The 20050-nt window shown below is 33.0% G+C and overlaps 1 protein-coding gene and 2 pseudogenes across 1 annotated transcript; all 3 read right to left on the reverse strand.

The window, feature by feature from the left end:
* Window positions 1-6365: 6365 nt before the first annotated feature.
* LOC146957758 (RING-H2 finger protein ATL70-like) lies at window positions 6366-6896 on the reverse strand (annotated as a pseudogene).
* Window positions 6897-13174: 6278 nt separating this feature from the next.
* On the reverse strand, window positions 13175-13935 carry LOC146957759 (RING-H2 finger protein ATL70 pseudogene; annotated as a pseudogene).
* An 826-nt stretch (window positions 13936-14761) lies between these two features.
* LOC146957760 (vacuolar protein sorting-associated protein 60.1-like) lies at window positions 14762-18734 on the reverse strand. The gene is made up of 7 exons (XM_085738643.1): window positions 18483-18734; window positions 18202-18350; window positions 17821-17914; window positions 16858-16929; window positions 16663-16774; window positions 15758-15912; window positions 14762-15118 (listed from the first exon to the last, which is right to left on the reverse strand). Exons 1-7 carry the CDS (start codon window positions 18549-18551, stop codon window positions 15065-15067), a joined length of 705 nt encoding a protein of 234 aa, XP_085594769.1. The 5' UTR covers window positions 18552-18734; the 3' UTR covers window positions 14762-15064.
* Between the last annotated feature and the right edge of the window lie 1316 nt (window positions 18735-20050).

Raw genomic sequence — 20050 nt, forward strand, 5'->3', positions numbered from 1 at the left:
TTTAAATGATATACCCATATACCTAGTTAATTCCTTAAAGCTCTATATTGGATGGAATAGTAGATTTCGAAGAAGGTATCAGTAAAAAGACTCATATACTTGATGCTATAAGATATTTTGTAAGGATGTGGTATCAATCTCACTCGTGTGCTTTCTAGTATATTGTGGGAATCATACCCAGTGTAGGATTCCCTGGTAGTTCCAAAATTATGATGAATTTTTTTGTTAGTTTTTGGATCCCCGGTAGTCCCCCAACAACTCAATATATTCCGTACACTTTCACAGACAAAGCACACACTCCTTAATTTTTTTTCCCTTATCATTTCTCTTATGTTAAAATTCATTTTCATACTATATTTTTATTCAACTTCTATTATTTTAAATTCCTTTAATTTTGATATTAGGTGGGATGTAACAATCGAAAAATGCAGATGTGTTATGTTGAGTTTAGAAAATACATGCTTATTAAACATTTTAAAATTATATTGAGTTTTTTTAATTAAGTCTGATTTGTTGGTAAAATAATTACTCAAGATTCCTCAATTCATTCAACAAATCTATAAAATTAACGACAACTCGTATTATTCACTACTCTCTTATGGACAAAACACACTGCATTTTTTTTCTCTTATTATTTCTCTCATATCCAATGTCATTTTCGTATTCATTGTGTTTCTTCTAATTTTCTTTATCTCTTCTCGTGAAAGAAAGGAACATAAACATACATCCACGAAATAATCATCAACCCAAATTTTTGAACATGTTGTGTCTCTATTTTACTTTCCATGACCGTGTCACATAATTAAGAACACATGTAATCACACAGTTGGTTAAAATATGGTAACATTTTCAAGTGTGAGTTAACATTCTACATATTGGATGAAAGAGTAGATTTTGATAAAGATAGAAATGAGATGACCCATTTACCTAGTGCCTCAAGGTTTTTTGTGAAGACGTAGTGTCAATCTAACTTGTTTGGTTGCTATTAACATAACATGATTATCCAACCTAATGTAGGCTCTATTGGAAGGCCTAACATTATGATAAACTGATTTGTTAGTTTTTGAATGTCATTTGTTTGATTTTTTTTTATCTTAAATTTTAGTTAGTAGATGTCATTCGCTTTAATGCTATATTTTTTATTCAAACTTAATATTTTTTTCAAATTAATTTACTTTTGGCATTTGATGGGATTTTACATTAGACAAATGCAGATGTATTATGCTAAGTTGATAAAATACATGCTTATTAAAAAATTTAAAATGATATAACACTTTTTTTGGTTTAGTCTAATTCTTCTTCTAAAAAATATTAAATTTAAGTTTTTCCATGTTGTTCTCTTTCATACCATTTATTTCATTCAACTTGTATTATTTCAAATTCTTTTATTTTTGGTCTTTGGTAGGATTTAACCTTAGAAAAGCACTTTTATGTTATGTTAAGTTGACAACATACATGTTTATTATACATTTTCAAATGATGTGGTTTGTTTTTAATTGAGTCTAATGTTTTGGTAAATTAATTATCGAGAAATTCTCAACCCTTTCAAGAAACTCATAAAATTACCAACAACTTTTGAAAAATGTGTTTCATAATGTAATTCCAATAATCAAGAACAATTAAACCAATAAACTTTTTTCAGTAAAAAACCAAGATGAGAGATGGTTCATGTATAATGAATATGCTATTTATCATGATTAATTTGAATTAAAAATGCATTTTCTACTTCATTGTGATTTTCCGACTCTAAGGGTTTAATCTAGTGGTAAAAAGAAAAACTTTGGATTTAGAGGTTCCAACTCATGACAGAAAACCCATTGCATATCTTTTTCTCTTATCATTTCTCTCATATTCAATGTCCTTTTTCGTATTCACTTTGCTTCTAATTTCATTTATCCCTTCTCATGAAAGAAAGGAGCGTAAACCTACATCCATGAAATCACCACTAACCCACATTTTTGAACATGTTTGTGTCTCTATTTTACTTTTTATGACTACGTCACATAATTATGAATGCATAAATTCACACACTTGATTAAAATACGTTAATGTATGAAGTGTGAGTTAACGTTCTACATATCGGAAGAAAGAGTAGAATTTGATCAACATATAAATGAGATTACCCATATGTCTAGGGCTTTAAGGTTCTGCGTGAAGATGTAGTGTCAAATTAACTTGCGTGATTGCTATTGACCTAACATGATTACCCAACCCAATGTAGGCTCCACTGGAAATCCCGGCATTATGATAAACTCTCAGGATTTAGTCTAGTTAATTGTGATTTTCCAACTCTCAGGGTTATCTAGTAGTAAAAAGACAAATTTTAGATTTAGGCTAGTATCATTGGAGATAGATGAAATCATATTTCATACCTTTCACAAAATCAACATTCGTCGACATATTTTTTTTATTAAAAATAAAGTCAATATGATTTTTGTTTCTTATTTTATTAACTTCATTAAATACTATATCTCAAAAATCGTTAGTGCAATGATCATTAAAGAGTTATCCCATGTACATTTTTATTTATAAAATTAGACATAAAGGCATTAAAAAAAGTGTTATTAAAAGACTTTTACATGCATTATGCTATTAAAAGGACACGACATATATACTTTAAAAAAAATTGAAATACAGACTTTGTAGAAAATTAGTAAAATTAGAATTTAAAAAACCACCGGTTATTGCTCAAATTTAATTTTGGGTAACATTCGATTCTTCTTCAAAACTTTATTATTATTGTTTCTATAATTATATGATTTTTCCATTTTATTGAATAATCTTTCCTAAAAAATGTTTTCAATTGATCTTTTTTCTTTTATAATATGCTAAAATTTAGGCTTTCATTTTGAATCAAAAAGTTGAGATTTTTCATTTTTAATTTTTTTTAAATTTACAATTTAAAAAAAATGATAAAATGTTTAGATGAGTTAGGCTTCGGAAGCTCATCAGGGTCAAAACAAATCTCATGGCTCGAAGAGCATTTAGAGAGGTACTTGTAAATCATTCACTAAAGAAGTCCTCGCGCAAGCACACCATAAGTTAAATCAATTACCTTGCAGTTAAGTCAATTCTTTACCAATTGAGTCTACCTTCCTTTGTATTGCTACTATTAGTAATTTAGTATTAACTTATTAAAAAAAAATAAAGACATGTTACCATATTTAAAAAAAAAACATGATAGCAAATATTAATACTAATAATATCATTCAATTCTCCTTTTAAACATTGTTGTTATTACTATTTCTATAATTATATGATTTTTCCGTATTGTTAATTTTTTTTCTTTGGCTTAAATGTCACTTTGGCCCTGTAACTAATTTTAAAGTTTAATTTAGTCCCATAACTTTAAAATTGGTCAATTTAACCCATAAACTTATTTTAAAATCTCAGTTTGATCCCTTAATTTTAATATAAATCAAATTGATCTCTTAACTTGTGTAAGTTAGTGCAACTTGATCCTTTATCGTATAACCAGATTAAACTTTGTTAGTATCATTAACAAAAAAAAACACCATTAAATAGAAGCAAATTTATATGTAGTACAAACCTATGGAATATCATCTTTTAAAAAAGGAATAGGTGTAAAAATATGATGACATATTCAATTTCATTATTTTTAGAAAAGTAATAAAGACCGTTTAGTGGAAATTATATTGTTGTATATTGTATGATTATTTTTAGGGAAAATGATAATGAGCATTTATTCCCTAAAATAATAATAATGGGTATTTAGGTGTCTTTATTTTTTTTTTTTGTTAACTTTATGGTTCCTAAGAGAAGAGTTCAACCGTGACGTAACTAAAATTTGAGTTTTCCCAAAAAAAATCATTTGATGGAGTTCATAAACAACTTGAGCCAAAATAAGTGATTTTCATATTTATTTTTTTAAATTACTATGATTACGATTTCAAAATCAATCAATTTTAATTTTTCAAGTTTGGAGAAGTGTTTTAAAAGAATTGTTTTTCCGTAGAAGTCAAGGATGGAACGAATATTGTGGAAAGAATTAAATATGGAGTCGTTTTTAAACCATTTGCGATTATAAGTTTTAATAATAGAATTGATGCTCCTTAAAAAAAAAAAAGAATGAATACAAAGATATGGTGTTGAATAAAACATTAATATTTTTTTCTAAAAAAATTTAATAATTTAATAATCATTAATTAGAATATTATTTTTAATAATAGTATGAATTCATTTAAATATTTCATAAGGATGAAGGAAATAAAACTAAAAAAATCAAAAACATTATACACTAACGCAAGGTCTTGTTTTTGTTTTTTATTTACACGCCCATTAATTAATTAACTTTGTCCACTCAAATATCTTTTTGTTTTAATTATAAAATATTAGTTTTGTTATTGTCTGTTTTAAATAAATCAAAGGAGCCATAAAAACAATTTTTTTTGTTATCTACAAAAGAAAATAGAAACATGAATAGAGATTCGGTCAAAAACAAAGAATATAGAAAAAAGCACCAAAAGAAAAATTTAAAAGAAAATATGAGTAGAAAATAGCAACATAAGAAATCACAATAAAAAGTAACATGTCATTAAGAAATAAACAAATAAAAGAAAAGAGAATGGGGTTGAAAACAATGATTTTTTATGGGAGGAAGATGTAGATGAAAATAATGAAAAACAAATTGTCTCTATATATAGGAAAAAAAATCACGTCATTATCAATTTTGATTGGCTCATGAAAAGTAAATGAGTCATTGATCCATTTTGATTGGCTAACAAAAAGTAAATGTTTCAATATCCATTTTGATTGGTTGACAGAAAAACATTAAATGAGATGAAGAGCAAGAAGATGCCACGTGTACTATCGCTTATAGAGGTATGCTTTTGTATTATATAAAGATATGTATTCAATACTTTAAAAAAATATAAATATACGAGGTTGAGGGAAGGGGAAGGTACATATGGACATCCAACATTCTAAACTCAAAACAAATTAATCAAAATAAACTCGTCATCATTATAATATTAATAACAGCGTCATCATTATAAACTCGTCATTTATAAATGGTAACTTATAAATGTGATCGGATTCCTTCAAAAAAAAAAAAAAAAGGTGATCGGATACATTAATTATTCAATGAACCTAAAAAATTATTTTTAGCTTATAAATGTGACCGGAGGGAGTAGGCTTATAGCATTATTCTTTGATCTTTTCTTATGTTTTATCTTTAACTCTTATAATTTAGGTTCAGAATGAGAATTTGAGTTGTACCTAATTTAACTAATAGATTGAAGACAGATTGAAGGTAAGATGATGATAACTTTCACTTATAATACTACAAGAAATTAGGGATTTTGTAGTAGTTATACTTATATGTTAATGAATGTATAATTCTCCGAAAGTTGAACTATTGCGCATTGCAAGGCAACTTTGCGCAATGGTTCCATAAACTTTTTGTTTTAATTATTGATTGATATTAGTCACGGCAATTACGAACCCCCCCCCCCCCCCCCCCCCCCCCCCCCCCCAATATATATTCTACGACATTTCAAACCGTCATAGTGTGCACAGATGATTTAGTCAAAAACAATTTTGCAATGGTTCTAAACCACCACTAAACAAATTTCACAACAATGTCATAGACTTAAGCCATATTAGTTGTGAAGATATGTTGTGGTGGTTGGTAACTGTCGCAGTTTTTTTTTTTCCTTTCTCGTTTTTAGAAAGTTAAATTGTCTTCTTATGTTTAATATTAACTTTAAGTACAACTATACGTAAATCTCATTGATACATTTTAAATACATAATAATATATAATGATAAAATATTAAAACTAATTCATAAATAATCTATTAATAAGTGACACATTATTCATACACCATCAACTTAAAACTAAAAGTAAAGTAGTTTAACTTTAAACACTCAAAACTCATATATGAGTCTGAACTAACAAAACAACTAAATATTATATTTTCCCTTCAAAAAAAAAAAAAAACTAAATATTATATTTTAGTTCATAAATTCCAAATAAAATCATTTAAATGGTCCCTTGTAATGATGTTCAATGATGCCCGTGATGGTAACTACTAACTCGTCTCAGATGAGTTTTTTCCATCTCTTTACTACGACATTGTGGTTGGTGATATTGGTGACATTGGTCAACCACAATGTCACAAGTGTACAAAAAAAACAAAGCAAAAAAACCACCTGTGACATTGTGGTTGACCAATGTCACCAATCACAATGTCACGCAAGTGTTATCCCTATAACAGTTGGATGAAAAAAAGATGAAAAGGTTTGAGTGAACACAATGATTTAGACATATTATTTGGTGGCACATATTATTTTTTCTTCATTTTATCAGTTTTGTGAGTGTGTCCAAAGAATGTGACCAAATCTTTCTGTGCATATAAGAATTATCGTTCAATTAGGCTCTTAACTTGTGTAGAGCTTCTACTCAATTATTTGTAGTTGCCAAAAATGTAACTTCAGAAAGAGGAGTTGGGATTGGCAAGTTTCTACAGAGGGGAGGGGACATGAGAGGTTTAAACTAAACCATGCAGCAATACACTCCTTATGAAAAAAGTGACCACAATCAGGTAAGAAACGCAACCACTCTGAATCTTTATAATCTCCCAAACAAATTGAGCAAATGAGTGATGTTGAATCCTTAGCGTGGGAGTACAACAAAATGGGGTAACTGTTCGGATTAACATCTCTTTCTTCCTCGCTTATTTCAATATTCACTTCAGTAGTATGATCTCTGTTAGAATTGATGCCACTAGATTGTAGTCTGTTTTGCCAATAACATGAAAATAGAGACATGAACATCATCACAAGGGTAATAGAAAATGAAAAACCAATAAAATAATATACTAATACATTTGAGTTCTCTGAAGAGTTGTCAGAAATATTGGAAGTGTAGTTCATGGTTTTCTATGTGTTGGGAGAGTTCAAATTCTATGAAAAAAGAATCAAAGGAAGGATACAAAAGTGTATAATTTGGCAAGGAAAGACTTGGATGATGGTTAAAGAGAGTTGTATCTTAATTGCGTGAGTGAAATGATTATAACTTGGTGGGGGCAAATATAGACAGAATGAATAAAATGTCAACTTGGTGTGAATGCATTATATATGCCTGATGCTTTTGGAGACAACAGCTAGTGTGGGCTAAATGCATGTTATTTTTTTTAACCTCAAATGTATATTTAAGCTAAGTTTGCATTGTATGTTAAAATGGGTTGGATTCAAATTGAATTGTATTTCTGATCAATGATGATGCCATCTAAATAGAAAAATTAATTGCACCTCTTGACAACAAATTCATGGCCTAATATAACAAAATGCAGTCTCACCTAAATTGCTTAACACAGGGCGTGAATCATTTCTTGAGCAAAAGAAGAAGGGCGTGAATCATGGAATATATAACTCCCAGATTTTGTAACCAAATCCCATGTTCTAGAGGAAACCTAATAGGAAGTCTTATACATGCCACAAATATTTGGTCACACTATTTAAACACATTTTTTTGTTAAATAGTCTAATGACTAGAATCTCACCATTTTAAGATGAATAAGTGAAAGATCCGAAGTTCGAATCAAACCTTGCATGTAATGCAATGTCCCTACCAACTGAGTTATGAGACACACACATATTTAAAATAAATTGTACCCCCACCCCCCTACACACTCTTTTTTAAACTTCTAAACCAAAACTTTGGTAAATTGAAAGTGCTGGTATGATGATGTGTATGAGAACTATGTTTTATTTGGTGAAATCAATGTGAGACTCATTTACAAAGGTTTGAGATTTTAAGGTTTAATTCTAGTGACAAACATAATCCTTTGGCAGTGCTTTTTGAGACCAATGTTTTTTCTACCGTGAACAGGAACACTATTTTCTCATCCTAAATTTCTTCTATCATAGAAAATAGAAGGCGAAAATCACAAATTAAAAAATAAGGGATCAAAATCCTGAATGAGACAATCACCGTCCATATTGATTTCACCAAACAACGAAGATAGTGTTAGATAGTGTGTTGGGAAAAGAGTGTTCCTAACACTCTCTCTTGAGAGAATTGAAGGGCAATCTCTTTCCAACACTCTCCTTACACTCCATCTTTTATTGGGTGAATCTTTATTGAGACTCATTTACAAAGTGTGAGACCCACATTGATTTCACTCAATAATAGAATGAGTGTTACCTATGCACATGTGGTTTACGTTGATGGATTATGTTTGTGGCTAGAAGTAAATCTGAAAAATGGGCAAACTTTTAAGTATTTCTAAATTTCTTAAATATTATTATATTTATATTTTATACTTAAAAGAATCATAATTTGCATTGATAAACGGTGTTGGTGTTTATACGTAACTCATGAAATAGGAAGGGAAAAACTAGAGCTTTATTGAATTGAAAAAAAACTACAGTCAAAATACAAAGCTGTAATTTAAATAAAAACAAATACTGAGTAACTAACTCCTAATCTTTAGCCACTACTTTATTAGCTAATTAAAAACTGAAATATTAAAACAAATTCTCCTAAAGACTTGGTCAATCAGTGCAGCTGGCAGTACAACTGCTGATACACACGTTCAACACTCCTCCTTGTATCAGTAGTTGGATATTCCAAGTTTCTCCCTTAGTAACTCAAACCTGCCTGTTGGAAGAGCTTTTGTAAAGATATCTGACAGCTGGTCTTCAGTCTTGCAGTACTTCAAACACACATCTCCATTCTTTTGGACATCTCGGAGGAAAAATAATTTGATGCTAAAATGCTTTGTTTTACCATGAAAGACGGGATTTTTGGAGATGGCAATGGCTGCCTGGTTGTCCACCATTACCTCAGTAGTTTCCCTTTGCTCTAAGTGCAAATCAGCTAGTACTTTTCTTAGCCATAAGGCCTGATTAACAGCTGATGTGGCTGCAATAAACTCTGCTTCAGCTGTTGATTGTGCAACAATATCTTGTTTTTTTGAACTCCAAGAGAATATCCCTGTTCCATAACTAAAACAGTAGCCTGAAGTGCTTTTCATGTCATCTAAAGATCCTGCCCAATCATTATCTGAGTAACCTTGTAACTTGAAATTTTCTGATCGACAGAACTTAATGCCAAAATTTATGGTTCCCTTAACATACCTCAACACTCTTTTTGCTCCTTTGAAATGAGATTCTTTAGCACAATTCATGAATCTTGAAAGAACATTTACAGCATACAAAATATCTGGTCTTGTAGTTGTAAGATACATTAAGCAGCCAATTAAACTTCGGTAGAGTGTTTCATCCACTTGTTCTCCTTCAACATCCTTGCATAGCTTCTCCTTTGGACACATAGGTGTGCTCATGCTTTTACAGTTCTCCATATTGAATTTCTTTAACATCTCCTTTGCATACTTCCTTTGACAGATGAATATATCTCCACTTTTCTGCTCAACTTCCATGCCAAGGAAATAAGACATTTCTCCCAAGTCTGACATCTCAAACACTTGCATCATGTCATCCTTGAACTGCTGAATCAGTTCAACACTGCTGCCAGTAACTAGGAGATCATCAACATATAAAGAGATCACCAAAAAATTAGCTTGATCACCTTTGACATATAAAGTGGATTCACTTAGACTTTTAACAAAGCCTAACTGCACTAAGTACTCATCAATCCTGCTGTACCAAGCTCTTGGAGCTTGTTTCAAACCATACAAGGCCTTCTTTAATAGATAGACCTTATCTTCATGCCCTTTCACAACAAAACCTTCAGGTTGCTCAACATATATTTCTTCCTCTAGAAATCCATTTAAAAATGCTGACTTGACATCAAGATGACATATTTTCCATCCCTTTTGTGCTGCAATAGCTAACAACATTCTAATAGTATCTTGCCTTGCAACTGGAGCAAATGTATCAAAGAAATCTACTCCAAAAATTTGAGCATACCCTTTAACCACTAACCTGACTTTATGCTTGTTGATTGATCCATCTGCGTTTAGCTTTGTTCTAAACACCCACTTCACCCCTATGACTCTTTTATGCTCAGGCCTTTTAATAAGTTTCCAAGTCTGTTTTTATCAATCATGGTAAGCTCCTCCTGCATTGCAGCCCTCCATTTGGGATCTTCTTTTGCATCCCAATATCCTGCATGTTCAAGGACTGCAATATTGCATCTTTCATAAACATCAGAAAGCAATCTAGTACCTCTTACAGGAGGATCATCAACTAACTCATCTTGATTTTGAAAAGGATCAACTATTGACTTATTTTCTGTATCATTCCAGTTCCATTGCTCATTCTCCATGAACTGCACATCCCTGCTTATCAAAAATTTCCTTGTGTTAGGTTGGAAAACTCTATAAGCTTTAGATGTTGAGCTATAACCCACAAATATACCGGGTTCAGCTTTCTTATCTAACTTGTCTCTTTTAATCTGTGGCACATAAGTAAAACACAAGCATCCAAATATTTTAAAAATTTTCAAAAGAGGCTTGTAACCATACCAAGCTTCAAAAGGAGTCTTCCCGTCTACTGCTTTGGTGGGAAGTCTATTAAGTAAAAATACAGATGTATTTGCAGCCTCTGCCCAATATTCTTTAGGCAAACCTTTCTCATGAAGCATGCATCTGACCATTTCCATTATTGTCCTGTTCTTCCTTTCGCTCACTCCATTTTGTTGAGGGGTGTAAGGGGCTGTAAGTTGATGCTCAATGCCTGCCTCCTCACAGAACATAGTGAATTGTGTTGAAGTGTACTCAGTGCCATTGTCAGACCTCAAAACTTGAATCACACAACCACTTTGCTTTTCAATCCAATTCTTAAATCTCCAAAATACCCCTGCAACCTCTGACTTGGACTTGAGAAAATAAATCCAGCACATTCTGGTGTAATCATCTATAAAGACAATGTAGTATTTGCTCTCATTAAGCGAAGCTGTTCTTTGCGGTCCAGCCAGATCTGTGTGAATCAGTTGCAGCTTCTCTGTTGCTCTCCAGGTTGCTTGCTTGAACGGTAATCTTACTTGCTTACCATACTGACATGCCTTGCAGCTTGGTAATTCAGCATCTAAGTGAGGCAAGCCTTGAGCCAGATCCTTTCATTGCAAATTCAATACTGCTGCATGATGAAAATGGCCTAATCTTTTGTGCCATATCTCTGTACTATTAATAGTAGCTGGATAAGCTATCTGCTCCTCCTTCATTGGATCAAATGAAAAACTTTTGCTTCTCATTTTAATGCTGAAAATTACCTTATCATCAGCATCTTTGATCAAACATTGCTTATTTTCAAAGATGACTTTAAATCCTTTATCAAGTAATTGACCCACACTCAGCAAGTTTTGATCAATCTCAGGTACATATAAAACATCAGAAATTAGCTTTGTACCTGTGCAACTTTCAATGGCCACAGTTCCTTTTCCTTCGACAGCGATCAGTTTACCATTACCGATTCTGACTTTTGATATCTGTGATATGTCCAGCTCTCTGAATATTTCTTTATCACGGGTCATGTGATGGGTACAACCACTATCCACTAGCCAACATTCACTTGAGCTACTGGTTGTAAAACATGTAGCTACAAACAACCGCTCTTCCTCTTCCTCTTCTTCCTCTTGTTGATCTTCAGCTTGAGCCTCATTACTTTGTTGAAAATTGCTTCTGCAAATTCTCTCATGATGCCCAAGTTTGTTGCACTTGTCACACTTCACATCAGGTCTTCTCCAACATTTGAAAGGAGGATGACCGAATTTTCCACAATACTTGCAAGGAGGAAATTCTCTATTTTTTTCTTCATTTTTGTAGCTGGTGCTTCCAAATGCCTCTTGTTTGTTGAATCTCTTCGTATACATATTTCCCATGCTCTTTTCTCCTTTGTTGATTTTTAATTTAGCTTGTAATGCTCCTTCCACTGAACCTTCAGACCTTATTATTCTTCTTTGTTCTTGGGCCTGCATAGCATTTACAAGCTCCGCCACGGTAAGCTTTGACATGTCCTTGGTATTTTCCAAGGAAGTGATAGTTGCTTCAAATCTTTCAGGGACAGTCACGAGTATTTTCTGAACTATTCTTGAATCAGACAATTCAGAACCAAGCAATCTAACTTTCAACACATCCTTCTCATGTCTAGGATTTGTCATCTTGAACTTAATATGAGCTTCTCCGTAACAGATGGTCCAACGAGTTTTGAATAAGTTTGGATATCATTTTATAATTTGGGTTGATCATAACTCAATTCTACAAAGTCGACTTGTATGATAAGAGGAAAGAGAAAAGTAAGATATATACTACTAAATTATTTATCATATCGTATCTAACATGAGACTCTTAACATTGAAGAATGAACATCTTATGGTGTGAATTGAATGGTTTAATATAATATATAGCATGTGGCTCAACATATTTAGGATATTCTCGAATATCGTTATAAAAATTGGGCTAAGTCTAACTGAATCTAGCAAAACAAGCTTGCAAGTTGGGGAGCATAATAAGAATGTGAAATTTGTAAAATCATGGTCATTGTAAAATCACGGTCATTGAAAATTTAAACTATAAATCAATGGCTAGTATTACATTGGGGTATGATTCAAAAATTCTATCATTTGTGTATCCTAAATGTCACCCTCTATTGGGTATACAAGTTAGAGAGCGTGGGACATTCTATGATCAGAAAAATTCTTAAGATTTCATATTAGTCTTAGTTATAGCTTATAGTTTCTCTAGGTCAGTGGTTGAATCCTAGGGGCATATTTATCTCTATCCTTTTATATCTGATTAATTATGTAAAAACATGTTCTAACTAACCATACAAGATTCATATTACATTGATAGCTTCATATCCCTTAAAGCTTTTAAATTGCATCATGATGTTGCAATTGCGAACATTGATAGTTTCATATCCCTTAATGTATTGTGATCGTTGCAGTTTAAATTTATTGTCTATATTATAATTTGTTCTTATTTTAGAAATTTCAATTCATTAGTTTTTTTCTCTAAAATTTCATATCTATCTTATTACCAACTGTCAATCACTTTAAAATATCTCTTACCATTGAAAATGCTCTCTAAATCCATGATAGAAAGAAAGATTAAGAGGATAGAGAAATAATGTATGAGCATTATATAGACCAGTCGGTTGCAGTCCAATGCTGCTGTTACACCCACTACATTGTGACTGTTGCAGCCTTACAGTGCAAATTTTTCTATGTTACAACAACACAATTGTTGTCTATGCTGTAGGCTTGGCCTCAACTGTAATATTAAATTTGTAAGCATACAAGATTCACATTCAATTTCTTTTTCTAATATTGCTTTCTAACACTTTATAGAGCTTCTACTGCTCAATCATGTGTAGTTGCCAAGAGTGTAACTTCAGCAAGAGGAGTTGGAAGAGCTGTTGGGAGTGGCGAGTTTCGACATAGGGGACATGAGAGGTTTAGCCTAAACCATGTAGCAATACACTCCTTATGAAAAAAGTGACCACAATCAGGCAAGAAGCGCAACCACTCTGAATCTTTATAATCTCCCAAACAAATTGAGCAAATGAGTGATGTTGAATCAGCCTTATGATGAAACTTGACTTGTGAGTACAACAAAACCGGGTAACTATTCAGAATGGTATCTTCGATATTAATCACTGCAGTATCTCTCTCCATCCAGATCACGGTTCTGTTAGGATTAATGTTGTTGCTGCCTCTAGATAGCAGCCTGTTTTGCCAGTAACATGAAAATAGAGACATGAACATCATCAGGAGAATAAAGGCTAACGACAATCCGATATAATAATATGCTAATGCATTTGAGTTCTCTGATGGATTTTCAGAATTAATGGAAGTGTTATTCATGGTTTTCTATATGTTGGGAAAATCAAGGGAAGGATACAGATATGTATATTTTGGTAGCCATGTATTACAAATGTCTCTAAGCTAACTAACAAGGTGCAAACAAAGATAGAGAAAAGGAATAAAATGTCAACTTGAGGGAGTTGCTTTGTGGTGATGGTAGAGTCAGGTGTGTATGCATTATGTATACCTGATGCTTTTGGAGTCAACAGCTGGTGTAGGCTAAATGCATTATGCATCTGTCATTTTTTTAACCCCAATTGTCTATTTAAGCTAAGTTTGCATTGTATGGTTCTGTTTCACCCCATATCTAGTTTAAATGTGTCGGATTCAAATTGAAGTCTATTTCGGATCATGCATCACTTGACAATAATTCATGTCCCGATGATAAAGTGCTGTTCCATCCAAGTAAGCTACTTAAACAGTGCGTGAGTCATGTCTTGTTGTACCAAATGAAGAAGGGCGTGAATCATGTTTGAACTCTCTGATAATAATAACTCCACTATATATGGCAAAACCCTAGTTACTGTTTATGTCACAATAGATTTGACATTTATCACCTCACTCGCCAACCATATTAAGAATCATATAGACTATAAGAAGTTGTATGATTAACGTACGTTTCAACAATTTTTCTGGAATGGCTGTTACTAGCTTTAAGCTAGGGAAAATTCTTGCTGACCCAATTAGCTTAAAATTTTGAGTAAGGAATAACTTGGCAGGAAGAGGGTTCTCTTTTACACGCGAACTGTTGCTAAGGAAAAGGGTTCTTTTACCGTATATTATAGCACCATAATTACATTTTCAACTAGCAATTTTATACATGATTACAAAAATATTGTTTATTTGTTCTTTTAAGATTGAAATAAGGAGGCCATTTTCTTTAGTCGTTGCAGGACCAGAAATTCAGATACGACCAAAAAACATCGGGGTAAATTCAATGTACAATCATACAAAATCAAATCACCCTTACTTCTGTTGAAATTTCCTGACGATTTATCACATTCAGGGTTTAGATAATACTTATATAAATTATTAAATGTGAAAATTTATATCAGGATTCAGACAATAAAATTGGTATGAACAAGGTTTACACATAGTTTACTCTGATCATAACTACCAAGTTCTCTAGTGTTTGCCAAGCATCGATAATAAATTTCCTTACAAATAATGCCAATGAAATCACTGTATTAATCAATGTTGTCAAGTTCTGCACAACTTTACAAGGTCTTGCTTGTGTATGCACCAGCTACGCCAATGAAATAAAAAGCATTCTTTAACCGCGTAGGGATGCCCGAGGGACGGCAGGTAAACCCAGTTCATCTTCAGTCTGTCAGTAACAAAGTAATCAATCAGGAAAAAAAAGTCACTACATGACATTAAAATAAAATAAAAACAAAAAATTGAGTAATTTACTACTACATAGTTCAGATTATTATATTAAACAGCATCGAGAATAACTTGTCAGGAAGAACTAATAGATCACACAAAAGAGGCATTGAGCAACTATACAAAGGCTGACAACTAATAATGATGATGACGAATCCTTTCAATAATCAAGTGAACATACAATTCAAGTGTAGGCACAACCATAGAGTTACACCATCAGAATGCAACCTCAAGCATGCACATGATACATATGAGAATACAATTGTAGAAAAAAGGCACCAAGTATAGGCTGCTCATTCATTATAAGCAAGAAAGGGGCAGATGAAGTGTTGAAAAACATCTTGCTAAGTAATCCCTTCTCAAAAGGAAACAAGTAACCGATAAACATACTTCTACCAATATGTAGCCAAAATATCTCTATAAAGACACAATCACCTGTTTTAAGTTTAACACCATATCGTCTGTTGCAACGAGACTTACGCAGTAGTTTTTTCCCTTGAGTTTTCATATTGATAACAAAACAACAAAAGGAAAATGAATTTTCATATTGATAAAATAAAATAAGTTCAAAATACTATACTTGGGCATTGGCTCTGCCATGTGGCACTGCTGTTTGTCCTGTAGGAGCTGAAGGCAAGTTAAGCTCCGAGTCAAAATCAGATTCTTTATCAGGTTGGAGGTAGGAGGGGACTCCTTCAGATTCATTTTCCATGTCTGCTTCCAGCGCATCAAGTTCTGATATTCCAAAACAAAAAAGAACAGATAATTAAAGACCCTTCATCACCAAAAAAAAGGAGAATTATCTTTCCGAAAATGAGTGCTCATTCCCTAAAAGTGTATAGTGACTAGTTGGATGAGCATCTGCAGGTTATACCCACGCCTTTTAAGTTTAAGTCCAAGTAGAATACACCACTGGTCTTGAAATTTATACAATGTTATATATTATGCAATCCATATCCTATTCTTATATAAGGCAACAAACTCAAATCATACAAATGCAATAAACCCCATCTTTAATCTATTACTCTGGCTTAGAGGAGTGTTCATTCCCTAAAAGTGTATTGTATATTACGATGCATCCAGCCCACAAATGAAAATGCAACTGATGAAACCTCACTTAGAACATTGTCCGTCTTTTCATTCGAATCAGGATACAAAACAAGTAAAATAGCAATCATATTTCAATAAAGAGCAGTGTTGTTAAATAGCGTTATTGCATAGCGGAATTTTTAACAAAACACTATTGTTCTGCAAAATGCTAGTACAAAATATTGTGAATTAGAGGCTATAGCGGTGCTATAGCAGTGTTCCATAACGGAATTTGAACAAACTGCTATTTTCCGCAATCTGCAATTAATAACACTTTTGAAGCACAACAAAATCTCAGGGTCATACAGTTATCCAACCCATGAAGCCATGTTACTAGGAGTTTTCAAAAAGGTGTCCAACATATATCTCAAGAGCTTAAATAAATTATTAACTTACCACCCATAAGATCCTCCTCGTCGATGTCATCAGGAACACTATAGCTTCTACCCAAAGTCTCTTGGATTTCATTACTTACATCCATCAGGTCCATCATCTCATCTTGCAAGTTCTACAAATTCAATCAACAGTAAGACCTAAAATTCTCAATGTTAGCTACATAAAAGCTATAAGAAAAGGAGAGACAATACATACATCAATGTCTTGGATCTTCACAGTTTTCATCATTCCCTTCAAATCCTTGTTGGCAGACTTCAAAGCTGACATCTGAAAAGGAGGGGTGGGGGGAAGGAAAGAGGAATTTGTGAGCAAATGAACTCAAATGTTATATCTACTTGACAAATATTCTTCAAGATCATTCACTTTCTGAAAACATAAATATATACTAGAATGTTATAATGGAACTATAATGCATAGTGAATAACATCGTTAAGAAAAGAACCCTCCCAAATTACAAACCATTTGTCCCCTACCTCTCGTGAGGTAGGCAGCAGATTCCAAACAGGGTACAGACAAAGCTCCGCCTCGAACCATGACCCTTAAAGCGCTACCAAGACAAACGAATGTTTTATAGTGAATATGGTTGCCCCAGTCAATTTCTCTTAATATTAGCATACAATTTGCATTGTCAAATTTATAGAAACTTTTGAAATAGTTACGAACATCCAAATAATTTGTATCTATTGGTTTTTAAAAAGGGATGAAAATCCAAATCATAAATTATTAAACAATGTGGCACAATATTACACTAGGCTCCCACCATTGAAGGGTCTAGAAAAGATCAAATGAACAAAGTCACGTCCCACTAGTGGGGAGGCGTTTTTCCTGACATGTGACCACAAGATAACAAGGAAGCACTTTTTTGTTAAGGCCGATCACGTTTAGAATAAACCACAAAACAAAAGACACAAAATAGTAAAAGTTTCCCCTTTCAAAAACCACAGTGCTGAAAGCCACCAATCTTATGAATAGTTATCAGAGAGGGAGGAATGAGGTTATGCCATAAACTATTTGATTTAATAAGTAGAAAAAAAAATTATATTATGTCTTCTTTTATGAATTAAACCATCTTCATATTCTTGTACAAATAGTGATGTCATACAGATGGATATATGAAAAGAGTTCAATGCAAATTGAACTAAGCTCTTGAATACATACAGTTTGTTGAGCATCTTTAATTCCCTCAGCAGCAAATTGAACTTGATCAAGATTGAACGTCTGATTGTACAGCATATCACGTTGACCTTCATACCTGACAAAAGGTAAGTGTATCACTATATGAAAACGGCTATATAACATTCACTTCATGCAAACTTTCATGCCATGCATACAGTTAGAAATTATTCACTTTGTTTAAGTCCAACTTCCAACATACTGAAAGGTAAAAATGCCAACTACTCTTAAAAGCTACCGATAGCCTTTTAAAGTTGAAGGAAATTATTAGCAGCATGATAAAGCAATTGAGCGTATTAAAAGTAAATATTCCGAGTATTCTAAGTCTGAGTAACCAATAATCAATTGAAGAAACCCGGTACTCACATTCGCTTTTGTTTAAGAACCCGCATGGCTCTAGCTTTAACAGCATCCTGAGCAGGACCTCTTGTTTTCTTAATCTGTTCTTTGTATCTATTGAGTTCTACATCAAGCTTCTTAATTTTCTCATCCACCGTATCACCTCGTTTGGTAATCTGCAAACATAATCAATTTAGTTCAACAATAAAATTAGGAATTAAAAAAACCTAAATTCAAAAATAGAAACCGAAATTGAATAGATCTGAGAGAATTTGAAGAAACCCTAGCGGCGATTGAATGAAGATTACCCTTTCGTTGGCATCTTCAATTGAAGGAGGGGGTTCCTTTTTCGCTTTGACACCGAAGACTCTTTTCATCGTTCTTCTTAACGATTTAATAAATTTGAAACTCCTTTGAAAATTGAAATTGAATCGTGTGTGTTTGTGAGAGAAAGAGATGAAGAATACGATGAGAGTTTTGAATTTAGGGTTTTGCTTTGCTTAACGCGGTGATGATGATGAGAATATTCAATTCAATTCAACACGACGGAAACTTCCACAAAAAAATAACCGATATTTTATTTGATTGCGCGATTATTATTTGATTCTGTTATTGCAAAACAGAATAGAGATTTATTTTCCCAGCCCACTGCCTTCTCGCGCGTCCTGCAAAAATTCCAAAAATATCCCAAGTTCGGATTACGTAATCCGGACCAGATTGTTAGCGTTTCCAGAAACCATAATCCGGACAAATACGATATAAATATTTTTGTCTTTCTTTGATGTCAACGGTCTCTGTTGACCGTTATACGACCCTCGCATAAGCTGCAATGCAATTGCAGGGGTCGTATGAGCGGTCAACAATGACCATGACACCACAAACACTCCTAAAAGCTACCTAAAAAACTTACAATTTTTGAAGAAAATGTAAGAAAGGAGGTGAAGAAGAATGAAGGAAAATGTTGAAGATTCAAGCCTTTTTATAACCTTATATAAGTCATATGTCTTAATTACAGTCAAATAAAACGTTTTACACATTCAAAACCGTAAAAAAATGCATTCAAACTCCACTAACCGGCCTAACCTTTGGTGAAACGTCACCGGCCAAAATGTTACTGAGGGTTTCCGGAAAATAAAATCCGGAATGAATGCAGTTGTTCCGGATTATATAGTCTGAACTGCACCTGACCCTTTATTTGGACGTTTTCGTTGCGAATGCCTTGGAAAAAATAGATCAAAGATACATAACATAAATAAAAGCAACATAAGACAAATAAACAGTTAAAAAAAACCATAATAACATAAATGATGAATCTTTTGGGAAGGTGTTCGAAGAGGAGCTTTTGAACTCGATCATGCCGGCCTGTCAATTGACATGTTACGATCGGCTGGCCGACATGATCGAGTTCATAAGAACCTCTTCTTTGGAGTTAGATCTGCAACACATTTAAGAAAGGCAAGGTGTTGTCAAGAGGATTTCTTTGAGTTAGATCCTGCTGCCTTGCCAAATGACAGATTCATCTGGCATGCAGCAAGATCTAACTCATAGAAACCTCTTGATATTTTTGAGTTATCTATCTATCAAAGAGACATCAAGGACTATCGATATATTTTTGACAGCATGCTGAGGATCTTCATCATGCCGTCAAATAGAGACCTAACTCATCCATTCGCGACAGCATGAGAAAGATCATCAGCTTAATGACAAAAATTTGCATGGTTTTCTTTGGTGTGTTTGTGTGTTTTGATGGTATTGAAGGTGAAAACCGGAGAGGATGTATTTATAGAGGTCCTTGGATGTTGTGGACCACACAAACTCTTGGTGCAATGTGGTCCATACAAAAGAATCATATGCTGAGGCATTCCGGATTTCGTTT

The sequence above is a fragment of the Medicago sativa genome, chromosome 1, assembly GCF_051527215.1.
Source record: "Medicago sativa cultivar Bolivia chromosome 1, Bolivia_mono, whole genome shotgun sequence".
Lineage (NCBI taxonomy): Eukaryota > Viridiplantae > Streptophyta > Magnoliopsida > Fabales > Fabaceae > Medicago > Medicago sativa.

Excerpts from the sequence above, each read along its gene's own strand:
- LOC146957760 (XM_085738643.1), bottom strand. The coding sequence starts at position 18,551 with ATGAAAAGAGTCTTCGGTGTCAAAGCGAAAAAGGAACCCCCTCCTTCA. Across the intron at positions 18,351-18,482 it reads TTGAAGATGCCAACGAAAGG|ATTACCAAACGAGGTGATAC; the intron begins GTAATCTTCATT and ends TTATGTTTGCAG. Across the intron at positions 16,930-17,820 it reads TTAAAGATGCTCAACAAACT|ATGTCAGCTTTGAAGTCTGC; the intron begins GTATGTATTCAA and ends CCTCCTTTTCAG.